This window comes from Rhineura floridana, chromosome 3 (genome assembly GCF_030035675.1).
Source record: "Rhineura floridana isolate rRhiFlo1 chromosome 3, rRhiFlo1.hap2, whole genome shotgun sequence".
Taxonomy (NCBI): Eukaryota; Metazoa; Chordata; class Lepidosauria; order Squamata; family Rhineuridae; genus Rhineura; species Rhineura floridana.
The window spans coordinates 87,770,681-87,795,319 of NC_084482.1; the positions used below are offsets into that span (position 1 = coordinate 87,770,681).

The 24,639-nt window shown below is 41.5% G+C and overlaps 1 protein-coding gene across 4 annotated transcripts in view; it reads left to right on the forward strand.

Moving 5' to 3' along the window:
- Nucleotides 1–12,301, forward strand: part of FBXO38 (F-box protein 38) — a 52,289-nt gene extending 39,988 nt beyond the window's left edge. For all 4 annotated transcript variants that reach the window (XM_061616822.1, XM_061616819.1, XM_061616821.1 and 1 more), the window contains exons 19-22: nucleotides 1,499–1,644; nucleotides 9,532–9,635; nucleotides 10,175–10,288; nucleotides 11,650–12,301. In XM_061616822.1, the coding sequence (XP_061472806.1) occupies nucleotides 1,499–1,644; nucleotides 9,532–9,635; nucleotides 10,175–10,288; nucleotides 11,650–11,828 (543 nt within the window). In that variant the 3' untranslated portion in view covers nucleotides 11,829–12,301. The remainder of the gene's footprint in view (nucleotides 1–1,498; nucleotides 1,645–9,531; nucleotides 9,636–10,174; nucleotides 10,289–11,649) is intronic.
- Nucleotides 12,302–24,639: the final 12,338 nt, after the last annotated feature.

Sequence of the window (24,639 nt, forward strand, 5' to 3'; positions counted from 1 at the left end):
CTAGTGAGACAGCTGCAAGTGTGAAGTTGAAGATGACCTTCAAAGCCATTTTGTATTTTGTGTCTAGCAGTGGCTTTGCCTGGGCAGAAAGTACTTCTGCATCATATTTTGTCAGTCCTCCCTACTCTGGCCTCATCTGCACTATACAGTTAAAGCACTTTAAACAGTCATGACTTTCCCCAAAGAATCCTTTAATTGTGGTTTAAAAATCAGTCCCTCTTCCCAGGGAACTCTGGGAACTGTAGTTCTGTGAGAGGACTAGGGGACTCCTAACAGCTCTCAGCATCCTTAATAAGCTACACTTGCCAGGATTACTTGGGGGAAGCCATAACTGTTTAAAGTGGTATAATAGGGCTTTAAATGTATACTGAAGATGGGGTCTCAGTTAAGCTTCCAGACTCACTTAAGAAGCTGCACCTGAGAGTTTGGAGAATACTATGGCATAGGATGGGATAAGGTGCAGAAGGCTGCAGTACGTATTAGCAAGAATCAGGTGCCCGAAAGCAAAAGTACCCTAAGATACAACCCATTAGCACCATTCATTTTCATGGCTTCCCCATCAGTATGTTACATGCTGGGTGTCCTTAGGGCTAAGCTTAGTTTACCTGACAGGAACATTGTAAACATTCTGTTTCCTCAAGCAAAGTAATTGTGTTTGTGTGCGTATGTGTTGTTCAAACAACACTGGACTGAGTATGATAACTGCCATAGCATTCCACTTAGAGCAGAGGCCCTGTGGTAGTAGTAGCTGCAGTTGTAACACAATGCAGTGTGAGATACTGCGTAAGATATACGTAAAAAATTACTTCTATTTTTCATGCTCTGTCATTCTGGCAATAAAATGAGGTTCAGTTCTCGGATGCCTGTGTGTTGTGTGGGTAGAGCAATGGCTCCCCAGCAAGAAAACACAAAACGCCCAAATTAAGTACCTCAGACCTCTTGAACTTATTAAACGGTATTGTAGTTAATGGTGATTATAGTGTCTACAAGGCAGCTTAGAAAATAGAATAACCCCCACTAAAATTTTATTAATTTTTTAAGCTTTAGCAGTTAGTCAGGTAAAATGAAGATAAGATTTGCACTAAAACAGCAGAACAATCAATAATAAGCTAGAACTGGCTAGCGTCTCTTGAACACAATGAGTATGGTGTTCATTTAGTTAACCAAATATGTGAATATTTGCTAAAAAAAAAAAGAATGCATATTAGGGCTGATTGTTAGGGTAAACTAGTCCCCCCCCAAAAAAAAATTCCTTAAATTTGAGTGCTTTTTATAAGTGTTGGCAGAGCTTGGTTGGAAAACATACAGAATCTCTTCATCATATACATGGCTTTAAAATTCTCCAGTGTGTTCATGCTATTTTACTCCTCACTACTTTCTCTGAAGAGAAGTACAGCACATTTTATCAGCAGTGATGGTTGGACGCTGCCTGTAAATTATGTTTATGTATTTGCTCTTTTATTTTAGTTACAAATCCTGTGGTATCTTTTTTCCACAGGTTGACACACTGACTCTAGAACAAAAGATATTTAGTGGCCCTTATCCATACCACATCTGTGTAATTCATGAATTTAGTAACCCTCCAAATGTTCGCAACAAGGTGCGCATTCGTAGCTGGATGGACACAATAGCAAACATTAATCAGTAAGTCAGTCTCTCTCTTTCTCTCTCTTAATAGATCTGTAGTGGATCATATATTGATATATATCTGAAGATCAGCATAGGAGTAGTATTTATTCAGCTCTGTGGATCTGACTTCAGATTGTTGATAAATCAGATAGGCCACTTTTGACTGTATTTGTTCAGCCCTGCTGCTGCCTTAAGAGTACTTTGCAACACGTGAGGAGAGAGGTATACAACGTTAATAATATTGTAGCAGATTTATGTATCAGAAATGACCTGTTCCTCTGGTCAATTTGAGATGGCAGCATTTATATTTTTACTGATGAATTCAAACCAGAGTTAAGTGCTCTTTTAGCAGGTTTCCACTATTATTGAAATTGTATGGTCTGCCATCCCGGCCTGACCTGCTTGTCTTGACTTTTCTTGGCTTAGAGCTGCGGTGCCCTTCTCCATTGTTGGACTCCAGCTCCCATCAGCCCCAGCCAGCATGGCCAAGGGTAAATGACTATGGGAGTTGTAGTCCAGCAAGATCTGGAGGATTATCTGTTCCCTACCCCAGCTGAGAGTAATTCTGAGATCATTTTATAGATTACTTTTGGGGGAATCATGTTCAAACCTGATGGTGTTTGAAACATCAGGGTATTCATCATGAATTGCAGTGATTCAGCTTAAAGTTGATTCTGTCTAATCCTTTTAGCTATACAGGATATAATAATAATAATAATAAAATTTTATTTTTAGGCCGCCTATCTGGTCGAATGAACGGCCACTCTAGGCGGCGTACATAGTTAAAAAACAACATATAATACAGTTTTCACATATAAAACAATGTCAATCCACCACCTACATCTATACACTGTAAACTAAAACTATCTAGGAGACCTGTATGCCCGCTGAAATAACCAAGTTTTCAGTCCTTGGCGGAAACTAACCAGGGAGGGGGCATGGTGAAGATCGTATGGCAGAGAGTTCTAGAGGGTGGGTGCCACAACTGAGAATGCCCTCTCTCTGGTCCGCACCAGCCCAGCTGTCTTAACTGGTGGGACCGAGAGAAGGTCTTGTGAGGCGGCATATTTGGTGATGCTGGAGGCGCTCCTTTAGATAAGCTGGACCGAATCCGTATAGGGCTTTAAAGGTTAACACCAGCACCTTGAATTGGGCTCGGTACACAACTGGTAGCCAGTGCAGATCTTCCAGCACTGGGGTGATATGATCCCGGCGGCGGCTGTTTTTAATCAGCCGTGCCGCCGCATTCTGTACCAGTTGTAATTTCCGGACTGTCTTCAAGGGTAGCCCCACGTAGAGCGTGTTACAGTAGTCTAAGCGAGAGGAGACCAGGGCATGTACCACCTGTGGGAGCAGATGAGCCAGAAGGTAGGGTCGCAGCCTCTGTATCAGATGTAATTGATACCAAGCTGCCCGGCTCACCGCCGATACCTGAGCCTCCATGGACAGCTGGGAGTCAAGAATGACCCCGAGGCTGTGAACCTGGTCCTTCAGGGGCAATCTATCCCCATTCAGCATCAGGTCAGTATCCCCTATCCTTCTCTTATCTCCCACAAGCAGTACCTCGGTCTTGTCGGGGTTCATTTTCAGCCTGTTTCCTCCCATCCATTCACTTACAGACTCCAGACACTTGGAAATGGTCTCCACAGACAACTCCGGTGAGAACTTAAATGAGAGATAGAGCTGAGTGTCATCCGCATATTGGTGACACTGCAACCCAAATCTCCTGATGATGGCCCCCAGCGGCTTTACATACATGTTAAACAGCATGGGAGAGAGGATAGAACCCTGTGGCACACCACAATTGAGAGGTCAAGGGTCTGAAACCTCATCCCCCAATGCCACCCTCTGGTGCCTGTCTGAGAGATAGGAACGGAACCATCGTAAAACAGTGCCCCCAATTCCCATTCCCTCCAGGTGATCCAGGAGGATACCGTGGTCGACGGTATCGAAAGCCGCTGAGAGATCCAGGAGGACGAGGAAGGAGTGTTCTCCCCTATCCAATGCCCTCCTTAAATCATCCACCAGAGCAACCAAGGCTGTTTCAGTTCCATATCCAGTCCTGAAGCCCGACTGGAATGGATCTAAGTAATCTGTTTCCTCCAAGTGTGTCTGTAACTGTTTGGCCACCACACGTTTGATCACCTTGCCCAAGAATGGTAAATTAGAGACTGGGCGAAAGTCCTGGTAGGACAGTGGAATCCGGGTAGATCCAAGTCCTAGGACTGTTGCCCTCATTGCATTATAGCAGCCTTGTAAATTACCCCCCTCCCAAGTTGTTAGCCTGTGTTAGGTCCAAACCCAACACGCAAGTCACCCTGTCAACCCCAACTCGCTTATTACACCCGGGAAGAGTGCGGAGTTGAGTGCAAATGAACCCACTATCAGAGATCAAGTAACATGAGACAAAGAACCTTTGCAAAGGGGACCCAATACTTACAAGCCGAAGTCGGCCAGCATGGGCCCACCTGGGTTTTATGCTGAAAGCAAAAAAAGGAGCTTTACCTACCATACATCCATCATATAAAAACCAAGCAGACTAACAGCAAAGCACAGATTGCTCTATCCCTTCTCCATATCTCGCTGTGTTACTATGCTGGACATGCAGGAGGTGAAACCATGTTCTGCTTATACAGTATACGAAGCAAGAAGGCTCTAACCTTCTAGATACAGCTGTGTAGCCATGCCTACCATTCTTACCCTTTCCTTGTCCCACCCCGGGATGCGGCAGGTTCCTAGGGTGTGTTGTCATGTCAAGATTATTGCTGTAGCCATAAGAGAACTGTCTGACCCACAGCAAACCCTAACCTTAAATGTGTTCTTGAACTGCTTTACATTGCATGTAAACTAGGAGAGGGAGTACAGGTGAGTGATTTGGTACATAAAAGGGTGTCCTTTGTTTTGTTTGCCTTACCTAGATGAAGTTAAAGATTATACCTGCTGCTGTGTTTGAGCACAAATTCTTGTTCCTGGGAAGAACTTGTTTAGCCTGCATGTTTTTCATTAACCCGAACTCTGCCCTGGGTTGGCGTCTTTGTTCAGTTAGGGGGATTATTCCTTAGGTAAACCTTCTGTTTGGGACTTTTTCTTATTAGCTTAGTCAGCTGAAAAACCAGTTCTTACTATCTTGCAATTTAGGGTCAGAATGAGGCCCATATGCCAGAGGTCACCATAACCAGGCTGTCATAGTCTGATACACTATAATAAATCAAAGAATTATTCCCAAAGGGCTGTCCTTTACCGGTACACTCCCTTTATTTCCCATGACGTCTGATAACGGGTTTTTCCTCAACTGTGCTTTATCCCCAAAGTGTCAAAGCTGCCCGCTTTTATTGATAACCGAGAAAATTCTCTCGTGGCGCCTGTTATCAAATTAAGGGGTGCAATGGCAAAAAGGGGGTCCGCACAAGGGATCCCGGGCGAGCCCCCAATTGTTAGGTCCAAACCCAACACACAAGTCACCCTGTCAACCCCAACTCGCTTATTACACCCGGGAAGAGTGCGGAGTTGAGTGCAAATGAACCCACTATCAGAGATCAAGTAACATGAGACAAAGAACCTTTGCAAAGGGGACCCAATACTTACAAGCCGAAGTCGGCCAGCATGGGAACCTCGTTTATTGGTGTCATAGGGTTTATATAGGCTCACCCCGAAGTTTACAGTATCGGGCATACGTCACAAAATACAAAAGAAGCAGTTGCTAGACACTATAGCTTTGGGGCAGATAAGAGGAGGTAAAGGGGTGTAGGGGGAAGGACGAAAGTGGAAACACTAAGATTATCTCTTAGATTCCATGTCTGCATACTTCGCATGTCCTTGAGATAAGCACTATGTAACTACAGAAGAAGAGAAGAGTAAAGGGGTGGCCGGCTGCAACCGGGCGTCCCATGGGTAGGAGACAGACATGAAAATTACTACGCTTGCATATCAAAGGGTTTCACAAGTCAAGATCTGTGGGGCAGCGGAACAGCTTATAACATTTCTATGCAAGGCACCTTTGTAGCAATAAACAAGATCATAGGCATGGATGTGATACAAGAGATACATAGTAGGGAAGTTTCCAGCTTAAACCGGCTTTTATTATGCGAGCCACTGGAATGTAGGTAAGGGTCAGGTCGCCAGGGAATAAACTGACATTTTATATCAAAAGTCAACTAAAGACCATTTTGGTTCTATTTCCCATAATGCCTGAATTTGTTTGGGTAAGGCAAGTGAACTATAGTATTGCAGACGGCTGAGGTTCAATTTTGATCCTAACACCTGCAATACATTTTCCAGCTCACAGGAGAAGCTGGGGTTAGATGGACAGAGCACTCCATTCTCCTCTGCCAGTCCCTCTTAATGGGTCAAAAGCTCGAGAAGCACTCTGAAAGCTTAGAAATTCCTGTCTCCTTCACCAGCCCACCTGGGTTTTATGCTGAAAGCAAAAAAAGGAGCTTTACCTACCATACATCCATCATATAAAAACCAAGCAGACTAACAGCAAAGCACAGATTGCTCTATCCCTTCTCCATATCTCGCTGTGTTACTATGCTGGACATGCAGGAGGTGAAACCATGTTCTGCTTATACAGTATACGAAGCAAGAAGGCTCTAACCTTCTAGATACAGCTGTGTAGCCATGCCTACCATTCTTACCCTTTCCTTGTCCCACCCCGGGATGCGGCAGGTTCCTAGGGTGTGTTGTCATGTCAAGATTATTGCTGTAGCCATAAGAGAACTGTCTGACCCACAGCAAACCCTAACCTTAAATGTGTTCTTGAACTGCTTTACATTGCATGTAAACTAGGAGAGGGAGTACAGGTGAGTGATTTGGTACATAAAAGGGTGTCCTTTGTTTTGTTTGCCTTACCTAGATGAAGTTAAAGATTATACCTGCTGCTGTGTTTGAGCACAAATTCTTGTTCCTGGGAAGAACTTGTTTAGCCTGCATGTTTTTCATTAACCCGAACTCTGCCCTGGGTTGGCGTCTTTGTTCAGTTAGGGGGATTATTCCTTAGGTAAACCTTCTGTTTGGGACTTTTTCTTATTAGCTTAGTCAGCTGAAAAACCAGTTCTTACTATCTTGCAATTTAGGGTCAGAATGAGGCCCATATGCCAGAGGTCACCATAACCAGGCTGTCATAGTCTGATACACTATAATAAATCAAAGAATAAATCCCAGTGCGTGTGTGCGTGCGCGCGCATGTCACCAGCTCTCTTGCTTTCTATGCTGGAGGCATAGGAAGGAGTGTCATTTTCTGTCTATACATTGTGGACATGGAGGAGGAAGGAAAGATGAAGTGCTCCATGTTTCCACCGGCATCCTGCTTGGTTTTGGCCTTTCCCTCCTCCTTGCCCAGCCCAGATACGCAGTGGGCTGCTAGAGGAGGAATTGCATGCTCTTTTCCTCCCCAGCAGCCTGCTTGGTTTCTATGCTAGGCACTTAATCTGGGTTCAGATCTGCAGCCTAGTGAGAAAGGTGCAACCAGTGAGAAGGGCCACAGACTCAAGATAGTAGCAGAAGCAAATTAAACCGTTTATTGATCCAAAATGGTCAACAGAAGAGAATTAATATTGCAAGTCTGCAATATAGAAATAACAAAACATTTATTCAGGCAATATACAAGATTGGAAATATGGACTTAATATGAACTGGCACAAGAATGGCATTTACAAAACAATCAGACAAAGTAATTTGAAAGGCATCCTAAGCCTTCAACTCCCTGGACTGTTGCTCTTTAAAAAAAAACAAAAAAAACTCTTCTAACTTTCCTAATCATTTAAAAACTCCTTAGCGTTGTCCATAGCCACCTATATAGTGTTTGTGGGAGAGGGGGAATCAAAAGTGGTTTTTTTGAACTGGATCAATAGAAAGGAGGCAAAAGAGAGAGCAGGAGATGGGAAGGGGAAATGAAACAACGAAATGGAATGAGGTAAAGTGTAGGGCATTCGAGAAGCGAGTCTGAGCAATATTTTATATTGATCAGAGATAGGGGCTAACTCTGTTCATCATTTGTGTCATTATGGGAACCGAGTCCACAGGTGGTTTTGTGGATTTTTCCACTTTTCATGATTCAAATTCTTTTATGGTACAGTGTCACCAGGGTCTCTTCAACTTTTTATTGCTTTGTAAGCTGATTCCATCATCTCCAAGGATATTAAGGATTTGTCATCCACTATGCCAGAGATATTTCTCAGTCTCTTACCAAAGTATTCTTGTTACCAACCAATGCCAAATTTACATACTGGCAGTCACTCTTTGCAAAGGAAAAGAAGTCACTTTGACCCACAAGCACCTGCTGACTTCTTAATAAGTTGTTCAGGGCCTAGACCAGCCTTTCCCAACCAGTGTGCCTCCAGATGTTGTTGGACCACAACTCCCATCAGCCTCAGCCAGCATTGCCAATGGTCAGGAAAGATGGGAGTTGTGGTCCAACAACATCTGGAGGCACACTGGTTGGGAAAGGCTGGCCTAGACTTTCCCATTTGGAAAAGGACATTGTCTGCGAAATTGCTGTATTTGGTTTCTTCTACTGCCACTATTATGGCATCAGGCTATACTAAAGCTAAAACTGCTATCTCCCAGCTAATGATGGGCATTGACCTACAAAATCATTTGAGCTTGGCCGCACTTCACTCTAACTATGGAGATTATGCAAGAATGCTCACAACAACAAATTATATGGCAGATTTGTCAATCCCCAAGTATAAAAAAGCTTCCACGCTCGCTAGGCTCAATCTTTACCTTCTGTACTTTTAGAAGGCAGATTTAACAAGTTTACAGTTCAAGAGCGCTTATGCCCCTGTGGCATGGGAGATGTGGAAACTGTTGCTCAAGTGTTGCTGTATTGTCTTTTTTATCAGGACTCCCGATTTGATCTTATCACAATTCTTCAAAAAATCCCAGGGAGGTCTGATGCATTTTATTTCGAATATTTACTCTCAGATTGGAACCTGCAGGTCACATATAATATGGCAAGATTTTGTGCATCAGCTGTTAGCTGTTGGAGAGTGATGATGGAAAAATAATAATAATAATAGCTAACTTTTGGGGGGCTTTTTGCCCACTGGGGTATTTATTCAACACCATTAGACAGGGCTGTGGAGTCGGTACGCCAAACCTTCAACTCCGACTCCTCTATTTTTCTACTGTCCGACTCCAACTCCAACTCCTTCATAAATGACAAATGTATATTAACTAGTAATAACAAATTTACTGTAGTAAAATGGTAGCACAAGGCATTTCATCACCACCACGTGAATCATCAGGCTAGATTGATAGAACACAAAATATATTTATTTGATTAAAATTTCTGAACAAGAAAACTTTCCTAAATTCCTATGAAAGTTTATTTTGAAGTCAGAGTCGGTACATTTCTACCGACTCCGATTTTGACTCCACCCAAAATTGCTTCCGACTCCACGACTCCGACTCCGACTTCACAGCCCTGCCATTAGAGTTGTATTATCTTATGTAGCAGCTGTTTGTTTCTTTCTCTCTATAATGTTGATATGTTTTTATAGTTTTAATATTTTATAGTGCTGGTGTTTGACCGTAATAAATGATTGATTGATTGACTTTCCCATTGTCATCTGTTTTAGTCCATCATAGCTGCTGTAGGACCTGCAGAATCCCATGGTTCTTTGGGCCTATCAGACCCCAGATTTACAGGCAGGGAGAAGGAAAAGTGCCCTCCTCCACACTTAGAGAAATGCAATGGGCTGCCAGAGGAGGCACTAAGCACCACCCCATCTACCTTCTGGCACCTTCCTTACCTGTGTAAAATTCCAAGGCACCTATGGTGATCGCGGAAGTAGTATAAAACAAGACTGCATTATAATCTATAATCTTTCACAAATTGATTTCCATATATATATATCCCATTCTTATTCATATTCCTTCTTCCGCTTTGTCCTCCAGAGAGCTTATTAAATATGAGTTCTTCCCTGAAGCCACACGAACAGAAGATGACCTGAAAAAATATACAAAGTACCCCTGGGGGAGAGACATGTACACTTTAGAAGGTGAGCATTATGGAGGCCTAGAAAACAGCTATGTATCATTTCTCAATAAAATATTTGTTAAGCGAAAACAAAGTTAGAGATGCTCAGAATAATACCTTCTGACCATGGAAGTGTGAGCACACGGCCAGCCTATTGTTAAAGACACATTATTTGCCTGCAGAGAGCTTTCTCTGGAGACTCAAATATAATCCAGGAATTGTTTTTAGTAGCAAACTTAAACATTGGGGTGTGATGTGATTTAAAAAAAAAAAAAAGATGAAGAACTGGGTCATTAGACAGACAAGATGAAGAACTTTGGTTTGCAGAAGATGTGTTTGTGGAGGGGTTGTGTGATGGCTGGTGTTAAAGGTGACTTGTCCATAGTGGCTAGGCCACAAAAACTATAGATTATATCGTTAGTGAGTACATGTGAGCCACCCATCACCTTGTGTGGAGGTCAGGTTTGTGCAGAAGAGGTGGGCCCAATGAGGAGGAAGGATTACTGTTGGGAAAGAAGCATAGTAATGTCCTTACTTTCTCTCCGATTGCCGCTACTGCAGGTGTTGTGGATGGGGCCCCTTACTCCATGATAACTGATTTCCCCTGGTTGAGGTCACTCAGAACAGCCGAGCCTAATGGCTATGCCAGATACGACTTTGAGGATGATGAAAAAAGTAAGTGAATGTATATATTCATTTATTTATATAGAATATTTGAGTTGCCCATCAGCTTGAAAGGTACCTGAAGCCGTGTACAACATTACAAGGTAATACAACTTCATTTAAATATGTGGCCTTCATGCGATCATTGGAGGGAAAGCCTTCATCCTTTGTTCCTCCTTGCCTTAAGAACTGGGAATGAGGCTTTGCTCTGTACATTCCGCTAGGGCACAGGGCAGGCCATTCTCTAGCTGTGTCCATACTCTGGAATGCATGAAGGTGCACAAGGCAAGCTTTCAGCACTGGGTTAAGACAATTTTATTGAGAAGGGCCTTGTTTTAACTGCTAAATTAAACCAGGTTTTACAGGGCAGAGGACCACATTTCTAGGCAACCTTCCATGGGCCACATGCTAGTGTTGGGCAGGGCCAGAAGCAAAAGTGGGCAGAGCAAATAATGCCAATTCTACCTTTGTACAGTAGACTACCTTTGCACGCACTCACACACCACACTCTGTCCTCCATCTAGGCAAGCAAGAGACATTATCTGAGTTGAAGGACACACTTCCAGCCAGGGGAAACCACTCAAGGTGGGTGCAGAGGAGGGCTCGTGAGGAGTGTGGCCTGGAGAGAGGTTGTGGGAGAGGAGCTGGGGAGAGGCCTGAGGTTCCCCACACCCGATGTAAGAAATGTGTTTAAATTTAGGGATTTTCCCTCATTTTTCTGGGTTGATCATCTGTTTACTGTTTGGAGGTCAGCATATAAATAGTGCCGGTAAGTAAAAGAAATTAAAAATTGCAATATTTTCCAAAATAGTAGAAAAGTATTTTTGGCTATGTGCACCCAATTCTGGGTGAAGCAAGGTACAATGCAGCTCAGTCATGAGGGAAAGTATGGTAACAACTGTTGCAGTATATGTTTTGGATCAAAGGAGACAACAGCAACACATACCCTTCCAACAGTAGCTGCTGCAAAAGGGGGGGGCGTATTATTAAAACCAATGTGTCCTGGCATCACCAGTGTGGTGTTCACAGACCTGTAAGGTCTCCTCCCTTGACTGAAATTAGTCCTGAAAGCAGTGTCCTGTTGTAGCTAATAGAATAGGTTGTGGCGCATGTTGGGTTGCTATGTGCTTGTAGTGTCCACAACACATTTTCCAGTTTTTACCAAAACGGTTGGTGATCCCTGTGGCCTCTTAGGTTGAGTCTTTAATAGAACTGCCATATTTTTCATCTCTTTGTATTGCTTATACTTAAATTTGAACGGTTGATACTTTGAATGAGAAAATACTGCTTATTATTTATTGCTTTTTAAAAGTCAGGGTAAATTCCAATGGGAATCGCTTTTGCTTCCATTCTCTTTCTCTTCATATTTTTAGCTACTATTTATGCTCCCCGAAGGAAAGGACAGCTGTCAGCAGACATCTGCATGGAAACCATAGGCGAGGAGATCTCTGAGCTCCGTCAGATGAAGAAAGGCGTATTTCAGCGAGTGGTAGCCATCTTCATCCATTACTGTGATGTTAATGGGGAGCCAGTAGAGGATGATTACATCTGAATGGATTAGGCTACAGGCTTCTAGCCCTTTCTACCTGTTGACTGGCATTGCCAGCAAGGAAAGCAAGTGGATTTCTTCCACTGCCTTAATGCACTGAGAGGTTTTGGAACTTGTGTGCTTCACAACTGCCCCAATGCCTACTGGGATAGAGTTTGTAGTAAATGTATAATGAGAAGCTGCATTGTATACTGAGGACTCTTCATAGAAAAAAAACAACTTCCTGAAGTTGACTTCATTTCATATGTTTATATTATGAAATGTAATTTAAGTTCCATTTTAATGAAGGCAACTAATTATGGCAACAAAGAAAAGTTTGAATTTTTTTAGCCTGTATGATTCCTACCAGTATTTTTGTTTGCCACAAGCAAAATCCCATATGCTATATTCAGGAGTCACAGGAGTCTCTTAATCTGTGCCTTTCCCCCCTCTTGAGCATCTTAAGAGCCCGTTCTGAGTAAACCTGTTGAACAGTCTTTGAGTCTTGTGCATTTTTAATGAGAACTGAACTGGGGGAGCTAAGCCAGTAAAGATTGACAGAAGTGTGAAGAGCAGCCATGCAAATGATCAATAGAAAACAGTGAGATTGGTTAAAAAACAAAACAAATTAAGACCAATCTCTGATTTCAGAATTTATCAAACTAAAAAAACTTGTGGGCAAGAGTATGCAAGATTAATAAAAAGCAATAAATTAAGAAAAATGCTGCAGTTTCCTCCTTCAGTAGTATATTAGCTTCTAAAACAATGCAAACACATTATGAAAAAAATAAATTGGGGCCACTTGTTTTCCATGTATGGCTGCTCATGTGACTTCTGCCTGAATTCCACAATATTGTTTCCAGGAGTCCATTTCAAGGATTATGAAGTCATAATCCCGCATAGGTTTTATAAAAGCATCTCACAGGAAAACACATCTTGGCTGAATTCATTCCTATTTTTATGTTAATGGCAATGAGAATTTTTTCATCAGTTATATTGGCTAGGGTTTTGTTGTTTATAATGATAGAGAAAAAGAGATGGGATTTGCATTCCAAACCTATTATTGATGTGCAATTCTGTGAATAAAAAACTCAGGATGTTGTAAACCCTGAAGATCAAAATTACAGTGCAGTACATCATCTTTTGTCTCATTAGCCTTGAGATACCTAGAATATTTGCATAATAAGACATCTGCATAAATAAGATTGCCAGTTTATGTGGAGTTATATATTGACACAGGAAGGGTAGATAATCAAGGTTCAAATAAAAGATCCAGCAGTTAGTAATAATTGGATATGAACACATTTCCTGTTCAGCAAATGACTGGAGTCTAATCATGTTTTTTCTATTATGTGCATCTTTAGAGAGCTTATTTCTCTGCTTTTTGCTGAAAGTCTAAAGCAGCAGCTATGTTTTGTGCATTAATTAGTGTGGTTGTGTGAATGGATATGAAATGCAAGAATGAAGAGCATATAATCACGGTTGTGTATTCTCTGGAAGTACAGAATTCAACATCGTGAAAATGCCCACTTCCATGTATTTTTCAGGTATTCATATTTAGGAGAGTTTCACCTCACTGCAGATAGATTTTGTTTTTTTACAAAGATCAGCAAACTGTGTGTAAATTTCCTATGGGGGAAAATGGGAAGCACCTTTTCGCATTGTGCAAGTTACAACTTTTAACTGAAGGTGAGAGTTTTAATTATTGGACTGAAAGCAATGTTAAACACTCCTATTGCTGGCATGGGTTCCATAATTCCTCATACTCTGAAGTGGCCTACAATCTAATCTTAAACATTAAGATCCCCTAACCCAGCCTTTCCCAACCAGTGTGCCTCCAGATGTTGTTGGACCACAAGTCCCATCAGCCTCAGCCAGCATTGCCAATGGTCAGGAAAGATGGGAATTGTGGTCCAACAACAACTGGAGGCACACTGGTTGGGAAAGGCTACCCTAAAGACTCCTAACTGGTGTCAGGAGATTTGTAGAGTCGGCCTGTGAACATCCCCATAACACCTGGGTAAATTTGATTTAGTTTTTTGGGGGTGCAATCCTAACTTCCCAGCCCCACCAACAGAGCTTTATGGAGCTGCCCTGCAGCCCTGTGACAGAAGAAGGGGGTCAGGACAAATGGGCCTAAACTAGACCCGAGTGGGCTTGATGCTGTCACTGGGTGACAGTAAACTTGCCCCAGCCCCACTTTTTCCTGAGTCCCAGTGGCAGAGATCCCACCAGAGGGCGGAAGGTTGCAGCCAACAGGAAGCCACATAGCAAGGAGAGCTGGGTGGAGGGATACCTTCATTTAATCCAACCCCCTAGCCCAGTGTCAGAGGGCTTTGCATTGCTCTGTTGTTATTTTAAAGACTTTTTGTTTTTTTATTTTTAAAATGTATTTAAAAACTTCTATACTGCTTCTTATTTCTATACTACAGTCTCCTCACAAAGTCCATAAAATTAATCAATCCTGTTAATACAACAATATTACATTTAATCATTACATTTAAACAATAAAACTGACTACAAGTCCTGGACAATAGCCCCCATTGTCTGACATTCCAACACTGTGTCTTCAGAGCTCATTTAAAGGACATTAGAGAGGTTCCCTGCCTAACTTTCCTCCAGGATTGAATTCCATAGGTGAGGGGCCACTGCAAAGAAAACCCTGTTTCTTGTGCTGACCAGCCAAATAGATTTTTCCGGTGGGCATCTCATCAGGTCCTCTAACACTGAGCTTAGCATATGGGTGCAGATGGTTTCTAAGGTAACCTGTCCCAAACTGCTTAAAGCTTTAAAATCTGGATAGCAGCTGACATTTGGTCTCTACTGATCTGAGAACTTCTTCCTCTCTCTCTTTCTCTGTATCGTGTAACTAGCACTAGAGCTTGGGAGCAAAAAATGTTTATTGGTGTGAATGGGCTGAGAGAGGGTAGTTCTTCATTAGATCAAATCAACTGTGATTATGAGTTCCTAAGTTCTGAAGTTCTTCAAGTTTCCTTTAACATGCTACAAAAAGTCTACAGGCAGTTGCTCCAATTAAATAACTCACTTTGCAAGATTTTTGGACCTGCAGCCCTCAGCACACATGAGACAGCTTTGCAGATGTCTAATCTTTTTGAGTCATTCCTAAAGCCAGTGGATTTCCTGTACTGTGCAGCCATATTCTAAATACTTTCTAACTGAATAGTCTGATGTGTTGAAGAATAAAGAATCAACCAATATTGCACGGTCAGTGGAAATCAGCTCTTAAAGCCAGTATATGTTCCACACACTGAGTCTATGCAACAGAAATTAGTCTTCCAGACCAACTGGCTATTGATGAGACAGCATGCAAAGGACATAGTGCGGACATGACATGTGGCCATCAAAATAATCATTTGGTACATATCGTATGCAACTGCCTGATGAACTTGCAGTTCTGGATTGAGGTAGTTGCCAGAATTAACTAATTGGAGTCTAACCTTTCTGCTAAAGAGGGTATGTTTGTGCTGTGGCAGCTCTGAAGTCTGGCTTTGATAGGTTGCACACTGACAAATATTAAGGATTAGAAATCATCACAGTTACCATTGATTGTAGAGTGGATGGATGCACTGCCTGAGCAGAGGCTGGTCCATTTGTGCAAATGGGGTGCTGTCCTGACAACCTCGGACAGTTCCCACCTGCTTGCTTGCTTTCAGCCAGTCCAAAGGGTGGAACTTCCTTTCAGCTTCCTCCTCAGTTTCAGTATTGCCCTTGGACTACTTGGCAGGGAGGAGGATGGAGACAAAACTAAAACTAGTTGGCTTTTCCTGACATTGGCTCTGGTTCCACCTACTGTTGGGCTTCCTCCCTCAGGCACCAGCCACCACTGTTGAGCATGCGAGATATTAAAAAGATGCTTACCAGAACACTTGGTATTCATCAGCAGGTGTTTATATTTAGACTGATGTCATTTTCAGCTTCATAGCAATTTCATGTGTATCTGCACAGCGACAAGAAAACATGAATGTATTAGGTGCTATCCATGTACCTGGAAAACACATTTGTTTAATCTCAAGTGCAAGATTTCTCAGGTGTTCCTGATTACTCCTATCTACCTCCTTATTTAACACTCTTAAGAACTCAAAAAGATGAATGAGAGAGAACTTACCTTCACAGAAGTCATGTTGATGCCTCTTCAGCAAGACTTGGTCTTCTGTATGCTTTACAATTTTATTTTTAATAATGTGTTCTACCAATTTATCTAAAACAGATGTTAAGCTAACCAGCCTGTAATTTCCTGCATTTGCTCTCTCAACTAGATCCCTTTTTAAAAGCTAGCGTTACATTGGATAACTTCAATGATAACAAGAAAGAGGGGACAGAATCCACTCCTCCTAGCTCTGGAGATGATGAGAGATTTCTGGTGAGAGGCTCATATTATTGTCTTGGATAAAAAAAGCCCATAATACTTGTTCCTGTAAGAAATTGTATTCAGTCATGGCATAATATCCAGCAGTTCAATCACCAGAATTGCAAGTTTGGGTTGGGTTTTTGCTTCCTCATTCAGCAATTCTTTTTATGCTATTTATGAAAATGGTAAAAGAGCTAAGGAGAAGAAAATTCAAACATGTTTGATGAAGACCTAGATGAAGGGAATGTGTGGCCCTCCACATGTTAGACTCTGACTCCATCAGCCTCAGACATCATGGCAAATAGTTGGCCAACACAGACAGCATGGCCAACACCATCTGGATAGCCACAGGTTTCCCATCCCTGGTCTGGGAATCGGGATAATGGTAGAATTCATTTTGAAAGGGTTTATTCATGGAATTTAGCAGTTCTGATCAAATTGAGCTTTGCCCACATTGGACTTAAGAGCTGCTTGTGCATTATTGGGTTTTTTAAGGCTGAGTTTATGCAAAATATATATATTATACATATAAAAGAGTCAAACTCCATGCACAGCCTTATAGCCAGGGTGGAGAAAACGAGTGCATCACCCATCCCCCAAAAATTGTGCTTCTCCCCCCTGGATACTTTTTGAAAATTACCCTTCTAGGATACACACCCGCTCTAGGATGCACACCTTAACGTGGTGAGGGGGTTTGAGAATGTTGAAGAAGCTGAGAGCAATGCCGTCAGGAGTCTGGACCAAGAGGGTAGACTCCTAGCAGGGGCACCCAAGGCGGAATGGTCAAAGCTAAGATACCAGACTAAGATGCATCCAAACTCAGAGGAAGGCAATGCTAAACCACCTCTGAATACCTCTTACCACAAAAACCCTATGAACAGAGTATCCAAAATGTAACACGAGATAGTGCTGGAAGATGAAACCCCCAGGTCAGAAGGCACTCACTGAGCTACTAGGGAAGCTGGGTCAAAGTCAAAAGGAAGCCCAGAGGCTGATGCGCACAGATGCGAAAGGAGAGGCCGGAGTTGTATGACACACACAATAGGAATATGTGAGAAGCGTGAACCACGGAAAGTTAGAAATTGTCAAGCAAGAAATGGAACGCATCAACATTACAATACTTGGCTTGAGTGAATTAAAATGGACAGGAATGGGACATTTTCAGTCAGGCAACTACAAAATAGTTTATGCAGGAAATGGCAAATTAAGAAGAAATGGGGTTGCTTTAATAGTGAGAAGTGATGTAGCAAAAGTAATTAGGAGCTGTAACGCAAGGTCTGAGTGAGTGAGATTAATGAAATTAAATGGGAAACCTATTAACATAACCATCATCCAAGTCTACGCTCCCAACAGCAAACGCAGAAGAAGAGGAATTGGAGAGATTTTACACAGGAGTACAGGAAGAAATTGATCACACACCAAAACAAGATGTGCTGATAATCATGGGGGACTGGAATGCAAAAGTAGGGAACAGGGAAGAATTAGGAATTGTGGGGAAATGGGGCCTAGGAGACAGAAATGAAGCAGGAGAGAAACGTATTGAATTCTGTGAAGCCAATAATTTGTTTCTTGCAAACACATTTTTTGAGCAACCGAAAAGATGACTGTACACATGGACATTACCAAATGGTCAATATAGGAATCAAATTGATTATATAATTGGCAACAGAAGATGGAGAAGTTCCATACTTTCTGTGAAAACAAGACCAAGACTGCAGATGTATAAATACATACAGCCCATATAATAGTTTATTGTCAAACCAATTGGTCATTGCAGAAAAATCAGTATTACTTTTTTAAAAATCAGTATTAGTTTCCTACAGAATAAAAACTGCAATACTTAAGTAAGCCCTGCCTACTTGCTTTAAAATAGGACTGGGGGGGGGCAGAAAGAGAACACAAACACAATTCTTTTTTACATTCACTCCAAAGTCCCATTGATTTTCAGCACATTCATAATCATGTCTACTCAAAAGTAATTCCTACTGAATTCAATAGGATTTACTCTGGACATATGGGATTAGCACTGTTTTTACCCCCAAAAGCAACTATTGGGAAGGTTTTCAAAACACTGCCCAGGATCTGACTCCTACACACAACAGGGGGAAAAACTGAAATGTATATACCTACCCAATTTATGAGATTTTCAGATAAACAGGAGGGGAAACCACCATTTTCTGGCCTCGCAATGAAGTTTTGCAGACACTGCCACCAAACAAACACTTCACTGATTGGCTGAAATCCTGAACGGGCGGGGATAAAGCTACGAAGTGCTATACAGTAGTTTAAAAAAAGATTTAACCGGGGGGGGGTGCCTGACGTTTTTATATATATCTTGAGAACCGCACCACCTAGAAACTTTTTTTTTTAAATGAAAGCTGAGAATCCGGGCCACCTAAGGGGCTAGCCGGGCACCAGGTGGCATGCTTAGAATCCGGGTAAAACCCGGCTATCCGGGCAATATGGCAACCCTAATAAGATGACACCCGGCGTATAAGACGACCCCCGACTTTGGAGAAGATTTTCCAGGGTTAAAAAGTCGTCTCATACGCCGGAATATACGGTAGTTGCACAGAACCAGAAGAACTATGGGGTGAAGTCAGAGACATTATCAGGGACAAATGCAAAAAGACAGTACCTCTAGTTAAAAAGAAAGACTTCAATAGATGACTGATGAAACTCTTAAAATGGTTAAAGAGAGAAGGAAAACAAAAGCAAAAGGAGATACAAACAAGGTCAGAACCCTAGATGCAACAATACAGCAACTAGTACGTAGAGACAAAGAAAACTATTACAATAGTTATTGTATAGAAATAGAAGAGGACAACAAAAAGGGAAGAGCAAGAGCCCTATTCCAAAAGATTGGAGAAATTAAAGGGATGTTGAATAATCAACAGGGGAACACACTGACTGACCAAGATGAAATAAAAGGAAGATGGAAGCAATACACTGAAGAACTCTATAAAAGAGTTGCAAGGATGACAGATTCATTCACGGAGGAACCGTATGATGAAGAACCAGAAATTTTAGAATGTGAGGTGGAAGCTGCTGTTAAAATACTTGGAAGAAACAAATCACCAGGAACAGATGGTATATCAATAGAGTTGCTATAAGCTACCGAGACTAAATCTGCCCAAATTTTGACAAAAATTTGTCAAGAAATATGGAGAACAAAACAGTGGCCCATAACCTGGAAGTGTTTGATATACATCCCACTTCCAAAGAAAGGAGATCCCAGGAAATGCAGTAATTTTCAACTATTGCCTTAATATCTCATGCAAATAAAGTAACACTCAAGATTCTACAACTAAGGCTCTTACTGTATATGGAGCAAGAAATGCCAGACATCCAAGTTGGATTTAGAAAGGGAAGAGGCACCAGAGATCATATCGCAAACATACGCTGGATAATGGAACAGACCAAGAAATTTCAGAAGAAAATCACCCTGTGGTTTATAGATTACAGCAAAGCCTTGACTGTGAAGATCATGAAAAATTATGGAATGCTTTAAAAGAAATGGGGGTGCCACAGCACCTGATTGTCCTGACGTGCAACCTATACTCTGGACAAGAGGCTACTGTAAGGACAGAATATGGAGGAACCAATTGGTACACAATCGGAAAGGGTGTGAGACAGGGATGTATTTTATCACGCTATTGTTTAATCTATACGCAGAACATATCATACGGAAAGTGGGATTGGACCAAGATGAAGGACGTGTGAAAATTGGAGGGAGAAATATCAATAATTTAAGATATGCAGTCGATACCATACTATTAGCAGAAAACCAGTAATGATTTGAAACAAATGCTGATGAAAGTTAAAGAGGAAAGCACAAAAGCAGGACTACAGCTGAACATCAAAAAGACTAAAGTAATGACAACAGAAGATTTATGTAACTTTAAAGTTGACAATGAGGACATTGAACTTGTCAAGGATTATCAATACCTTGGCACAGTCATTAACCAAAATGGAGACCATAGTCAAGAATTCAGAAGAAGGCTAGGAGTGGGGAGGGCAGCTATGAGAGAACTAGAAAAGGTCCTCAAATGCAAAGATGTATCACTGAACACTAAAGTCTGGATCATTCAAACCATGGTATTCCCAATCTCTGTGTATGGATGTGAAAGCTGGACAGCGAAAAAAGCAGATAAGAGAAAAATCGGCTCATTTGAAATGTGGTGTTGGAGGAGAGACAAATAATTGGGTGTCAGAACAAATTAAACCAGAACTATCACTAGAAGCTGCAACGATGGAACTGAGGTTATCATACTTTGGACACATCATGAGAAGACATGATTAATTGGAAACGACCATAATGCTGGGAAAAACAGAAGGGAGTAGAAAAAGAGGAAGACCAAACAAGAGATGGATTGATTCCATAAAGGAAGCCACAGACCTGAACTTACATGATCTGAACAGGGTGGTTCATGACAGATGCTCTTGGAGGTCACTGATTCAAAGGGTCGCCATAAGTAGTAATCGACTTGAAGGCACATAACAACAATTTGTGACAAGACAGGAATGACAGCCTCTATTTAAGAAATGACAGCTTGTTTTAAGAACAAGAGCAATTTTAAGAATATAACCCTCTGAAAAATTCAGTGAATAAGGCACGGCAAGTGCACAGCAAAAGCCTCATCTGGAAGAGACCCCCGCTGTCTGCTCACTCAAGACTTTCCCTGACTGAGAGCAGATTTTTCACTCACCCTATAATTACTTAAACAATCCTGAACAAAATAGCCTGTATAGTAACATGACTCTTGAAGAGTTAAATATTAAAACTTTGTATTATGGCCTAGAGTTAGACTCCACTTCTTGGATTTTCCTATGTTTTTCAGTTAGTTTCAGTTCTCTACCCAGCTAGCAATAAAGAAGCATGTTTGTTTGCCTGCAGTAAGAAGTGAGTTTGTTTTTTCTGTGGTTATCATGATGAGTAAAGAAGGATTGGAAGCTTATTGCTAAAGGGTGAAATAAAGAGATAATTTAAAGACATCTGACAAACTATCTACCACAAGTTACTCTTTTCAAGTGCTCACTATACTCACAGTCATAATGGCTATTTTTCATTTTTTTCTTCAGTACTTGATAGCAAAGGATGAAAATAGCCCTAGAGAAACAGAAACACTGCTGTGCATACCACAGTTAGCCAGCTGGCTGGCCACCTAGGCTGTAGGTAACTCAAGCCTAATTTCTGATTTTCCCAATGTGTGCAGTTCAGCATGAGAGCTTGGGTTTCTGGGCAGAAAAATAAACCCAGCAATCAATTTTAAAAAATCCAATTGTCTTTCACAGTTAGGTTCCAGCTGCTTTGTTAGACCTTCAGATACCAAAAAAGTTTTCCCTTGATTGTCCAGCAGGAAGGTTGTCCAAGCATATGGTGAGTGGTGGCAACACCTGCAATCAGCCCAAATAACAGAAACAGGACATGTGCTGTGCTGATCTTGTTTCAGCAGGGAGGCACCAACAATATTAAAACAGTTAATATCGTTCAGATAGTCACTTTAAATATGTTTTATTTACTTTGCAATTTTAGTGACGTTTCCTATAGTAAATCATAGTCTTTTGCTTCTGTTTCTGTGAACGTGTGAAGTGCAGCAACACTGCAACACTAAGAAAAAGCTCCAAAAGCAATTGTGGAATAACGGCTCTGACTGTTCTGCAGAATAGTTTCCAATGGACATGTGGAGTGTCCCAGTTTGCACAAGATAAAACAGTGAGAGGTAAAATATATTCTAGCAAAATTATTTTTAATTGACAATGCCCACTTTTCCTTAAGTGTTATGTTATGGTTTATTTCTAGGCTGCCTTTTGACCAAAAGGCCCCCAAGGAGGCTTACACACAAATAGAAAAACACAAATACAAAATACAAATAATAATACAATTTACAAAAATTCAAGCCAACAAAATCCTAGCATTTCTAAAAAGCAACAACGGCTAAAAACCAAAAGCTCTCATCTTCCTGTAAAAGACAGTCCCCAGGAAATGTCACTAAGAGGAGGGGTGAGGGGGCAAAGCAAGTGGAAAAGCTTGCCCCTGATGGTCCCAGCACAGTCTCACCCCGCAGCAGTACCTCTCAGTCTGCAGTGCCTCCCTATAAAGGTCCAGGCAGAGGGGTGAGGCAAGGCAGGTGGAAAACATTTGCTGAAAAAGCTTGCCCCTTGATGGTCCTAGTACAGTCTCGCCCCTGTAACAGTGGAGTAGTTAAAGCATAGCAGTCTGAAAACATGCATCTTGCGAAGGCCAACGTTGTTTCTTCCAACAGCTAGAGTCATTGCTTAAGTAGCAACATATTGGAATCAGTTTAATTTTACATCAACCTGCAGTTTCAGATTCAACTGTTAATGCACCCAAAATAGAAACAGAACATAACCTCCAGTCTGAAACACAAAAGGCTGTCTTTGCCATCATATGGCACTGAGCAATAAAAAGGCTTTGAAATTAATAAAAATAAATTTGACACAGATTTCTAGGATGAATATGAGGGAAATAAAATTTTCTAGGTTAGATTCTCTGTAGAAACATTAGTAACACAGGAAAGAAGCAAAGAACACCAACAAACATGTAAAAATGTAATTCTCCATCTTTGGAAATGGCAGGTGTTGCCACCACTCACCTTATGCTCAGAGGCACATGTTACGAAATTTTTCCAAGCTACACAGGAAGTGGATTGGACTGTGAAAGACCAACCCAAATTGTGTTTGCATTTTGACAAATTTGTAGGGCAGTACAATATCTCAGAGAGGTCAGGTCTCCTCCCCTGTTGCATTCACTATAGCTGCCCAATTTCCCGCTTTTTAAAGTTTGATGGAAATATCTGTTGGCTATAGGTATGTTCTTAAACGGCAAGGTTGTTTGCGTATTAGTGAATATATATCAGCACCAGTGATAACTAACTTGAAAAGTTCTGAAGGCTATTCATTCGCATATAATCTATCCCCTTTCAAATTGTCAAGAGAATTCAAGCCCCCGTAGACTAAGAATGTAGTCTGTTTGATTTGCCCTTTAAATGTCTGTTTGTTTAAAACTCATTATTAATATGTTGAGAGAGAGAAATCTGTTTGCATTCCAGTTACAACGGTGATGTCTGCAAAACATTCTCACATTCCTGACATGATTGAAACTTTTATCCTCAGAGATCTCTCCCTGGCATACACCATTCTTAAAACTAATGGATCTCCAATAATAAACATCAAGTGTTACATGTTTTTGTCCAACTGCCAATTGCATAATAAGCCCAAAAGTAAAACAAAATCATCTTGGTATCTTGACAAAATAAGTGAATAAATCCAACTGTTTTTGCACTGCCCTGTTCAACCACTAGATGTAGCTGCTTTACAAAACTTAATGGTCTAAAAATAAAATCACTTACCTTCACAGTCTTTTCTGTTTTAAAATATATAAAACTGAATAAGACTAATAGAATACTAAAATTAGCTACAGGATCACCTTTTTTTCTGAGGCTGTAATATATAAAAAATGTTTGTTAAAGCTGCTCATCTGTTATGTCTGTCTTCCATACAGGTTTTCAGTGCAATCCTAACCATGTCTGCTCATAGTAAGTCCTATTGAATTCAATGGGACTTGCTGCCAGGTAAATGGGGTTAGGACTGCAGTCTCTATTACCTTCCCTAATAAGAACTTATTGTCCATGTATATAACAATGTTGCTTATGAGTTGTGCTGATTAAGCTGTCTCCAATGCTTATTGGTGGGTTTGGAGCTATTTGGGGGGGTTCGCCTGAAAGATGCTTGTTGGAACCCACACACTATATTTATTTGCTGTGTCCACCACTGGAAGCAACTGTTCTGAATTCACTTAAAAAACCATTACTGCCCAGCATTCATGGAATGAGAACAAGCAGGCAAAGAAGCCTGTGCTGAATTGTTAAATTTGATTTTAGTTTAGTGCTTTGTAACATACTTTGTTCTCAGAACATGGATTTACAATTTTATGCTCTGCTGTTGAAAACTTGGTTAGTAAGAATATTTAGGAGTCTTGTACTATACTTCCTGAACAATGTGCTGTGGGTATTGCACCCCTTCACTAGAATGGGTAGGAGACACATCAGAAAGCTGAGTGGGAAGGTAAGACGTATGCTGTGTTTGGGGAAAGTACAACCTTTAGAGAAAAGCCTCTCACTGCAAAATGTCCCATCTCTCTGGAAACCACAGTGGTGAAAATCACAGCAAAGCTTGACAGAGTTGTGGGTCAACTGGTTAATCTTCACCCCCCACTGATTGCAAAAACCCTAGCTGTAGACTCTCAACAGCTGAGTAAGATTGAAAGGCAGAGGTAAGAATTAGCCTTAGAGGAGCTTCTTTCCAGCCTTATTTCCCTTCCAAGGGTTTTCAGGACCCAGAACCACCCCAAGGCAGCAGGAAGTGGGGCGGGGGCCCCTGCGCTTGGCTTCAGCTGTAGCTGCTGCGCCTCCAGGAAGGTGAGGAGCGCTGGGCTTTCCAGGG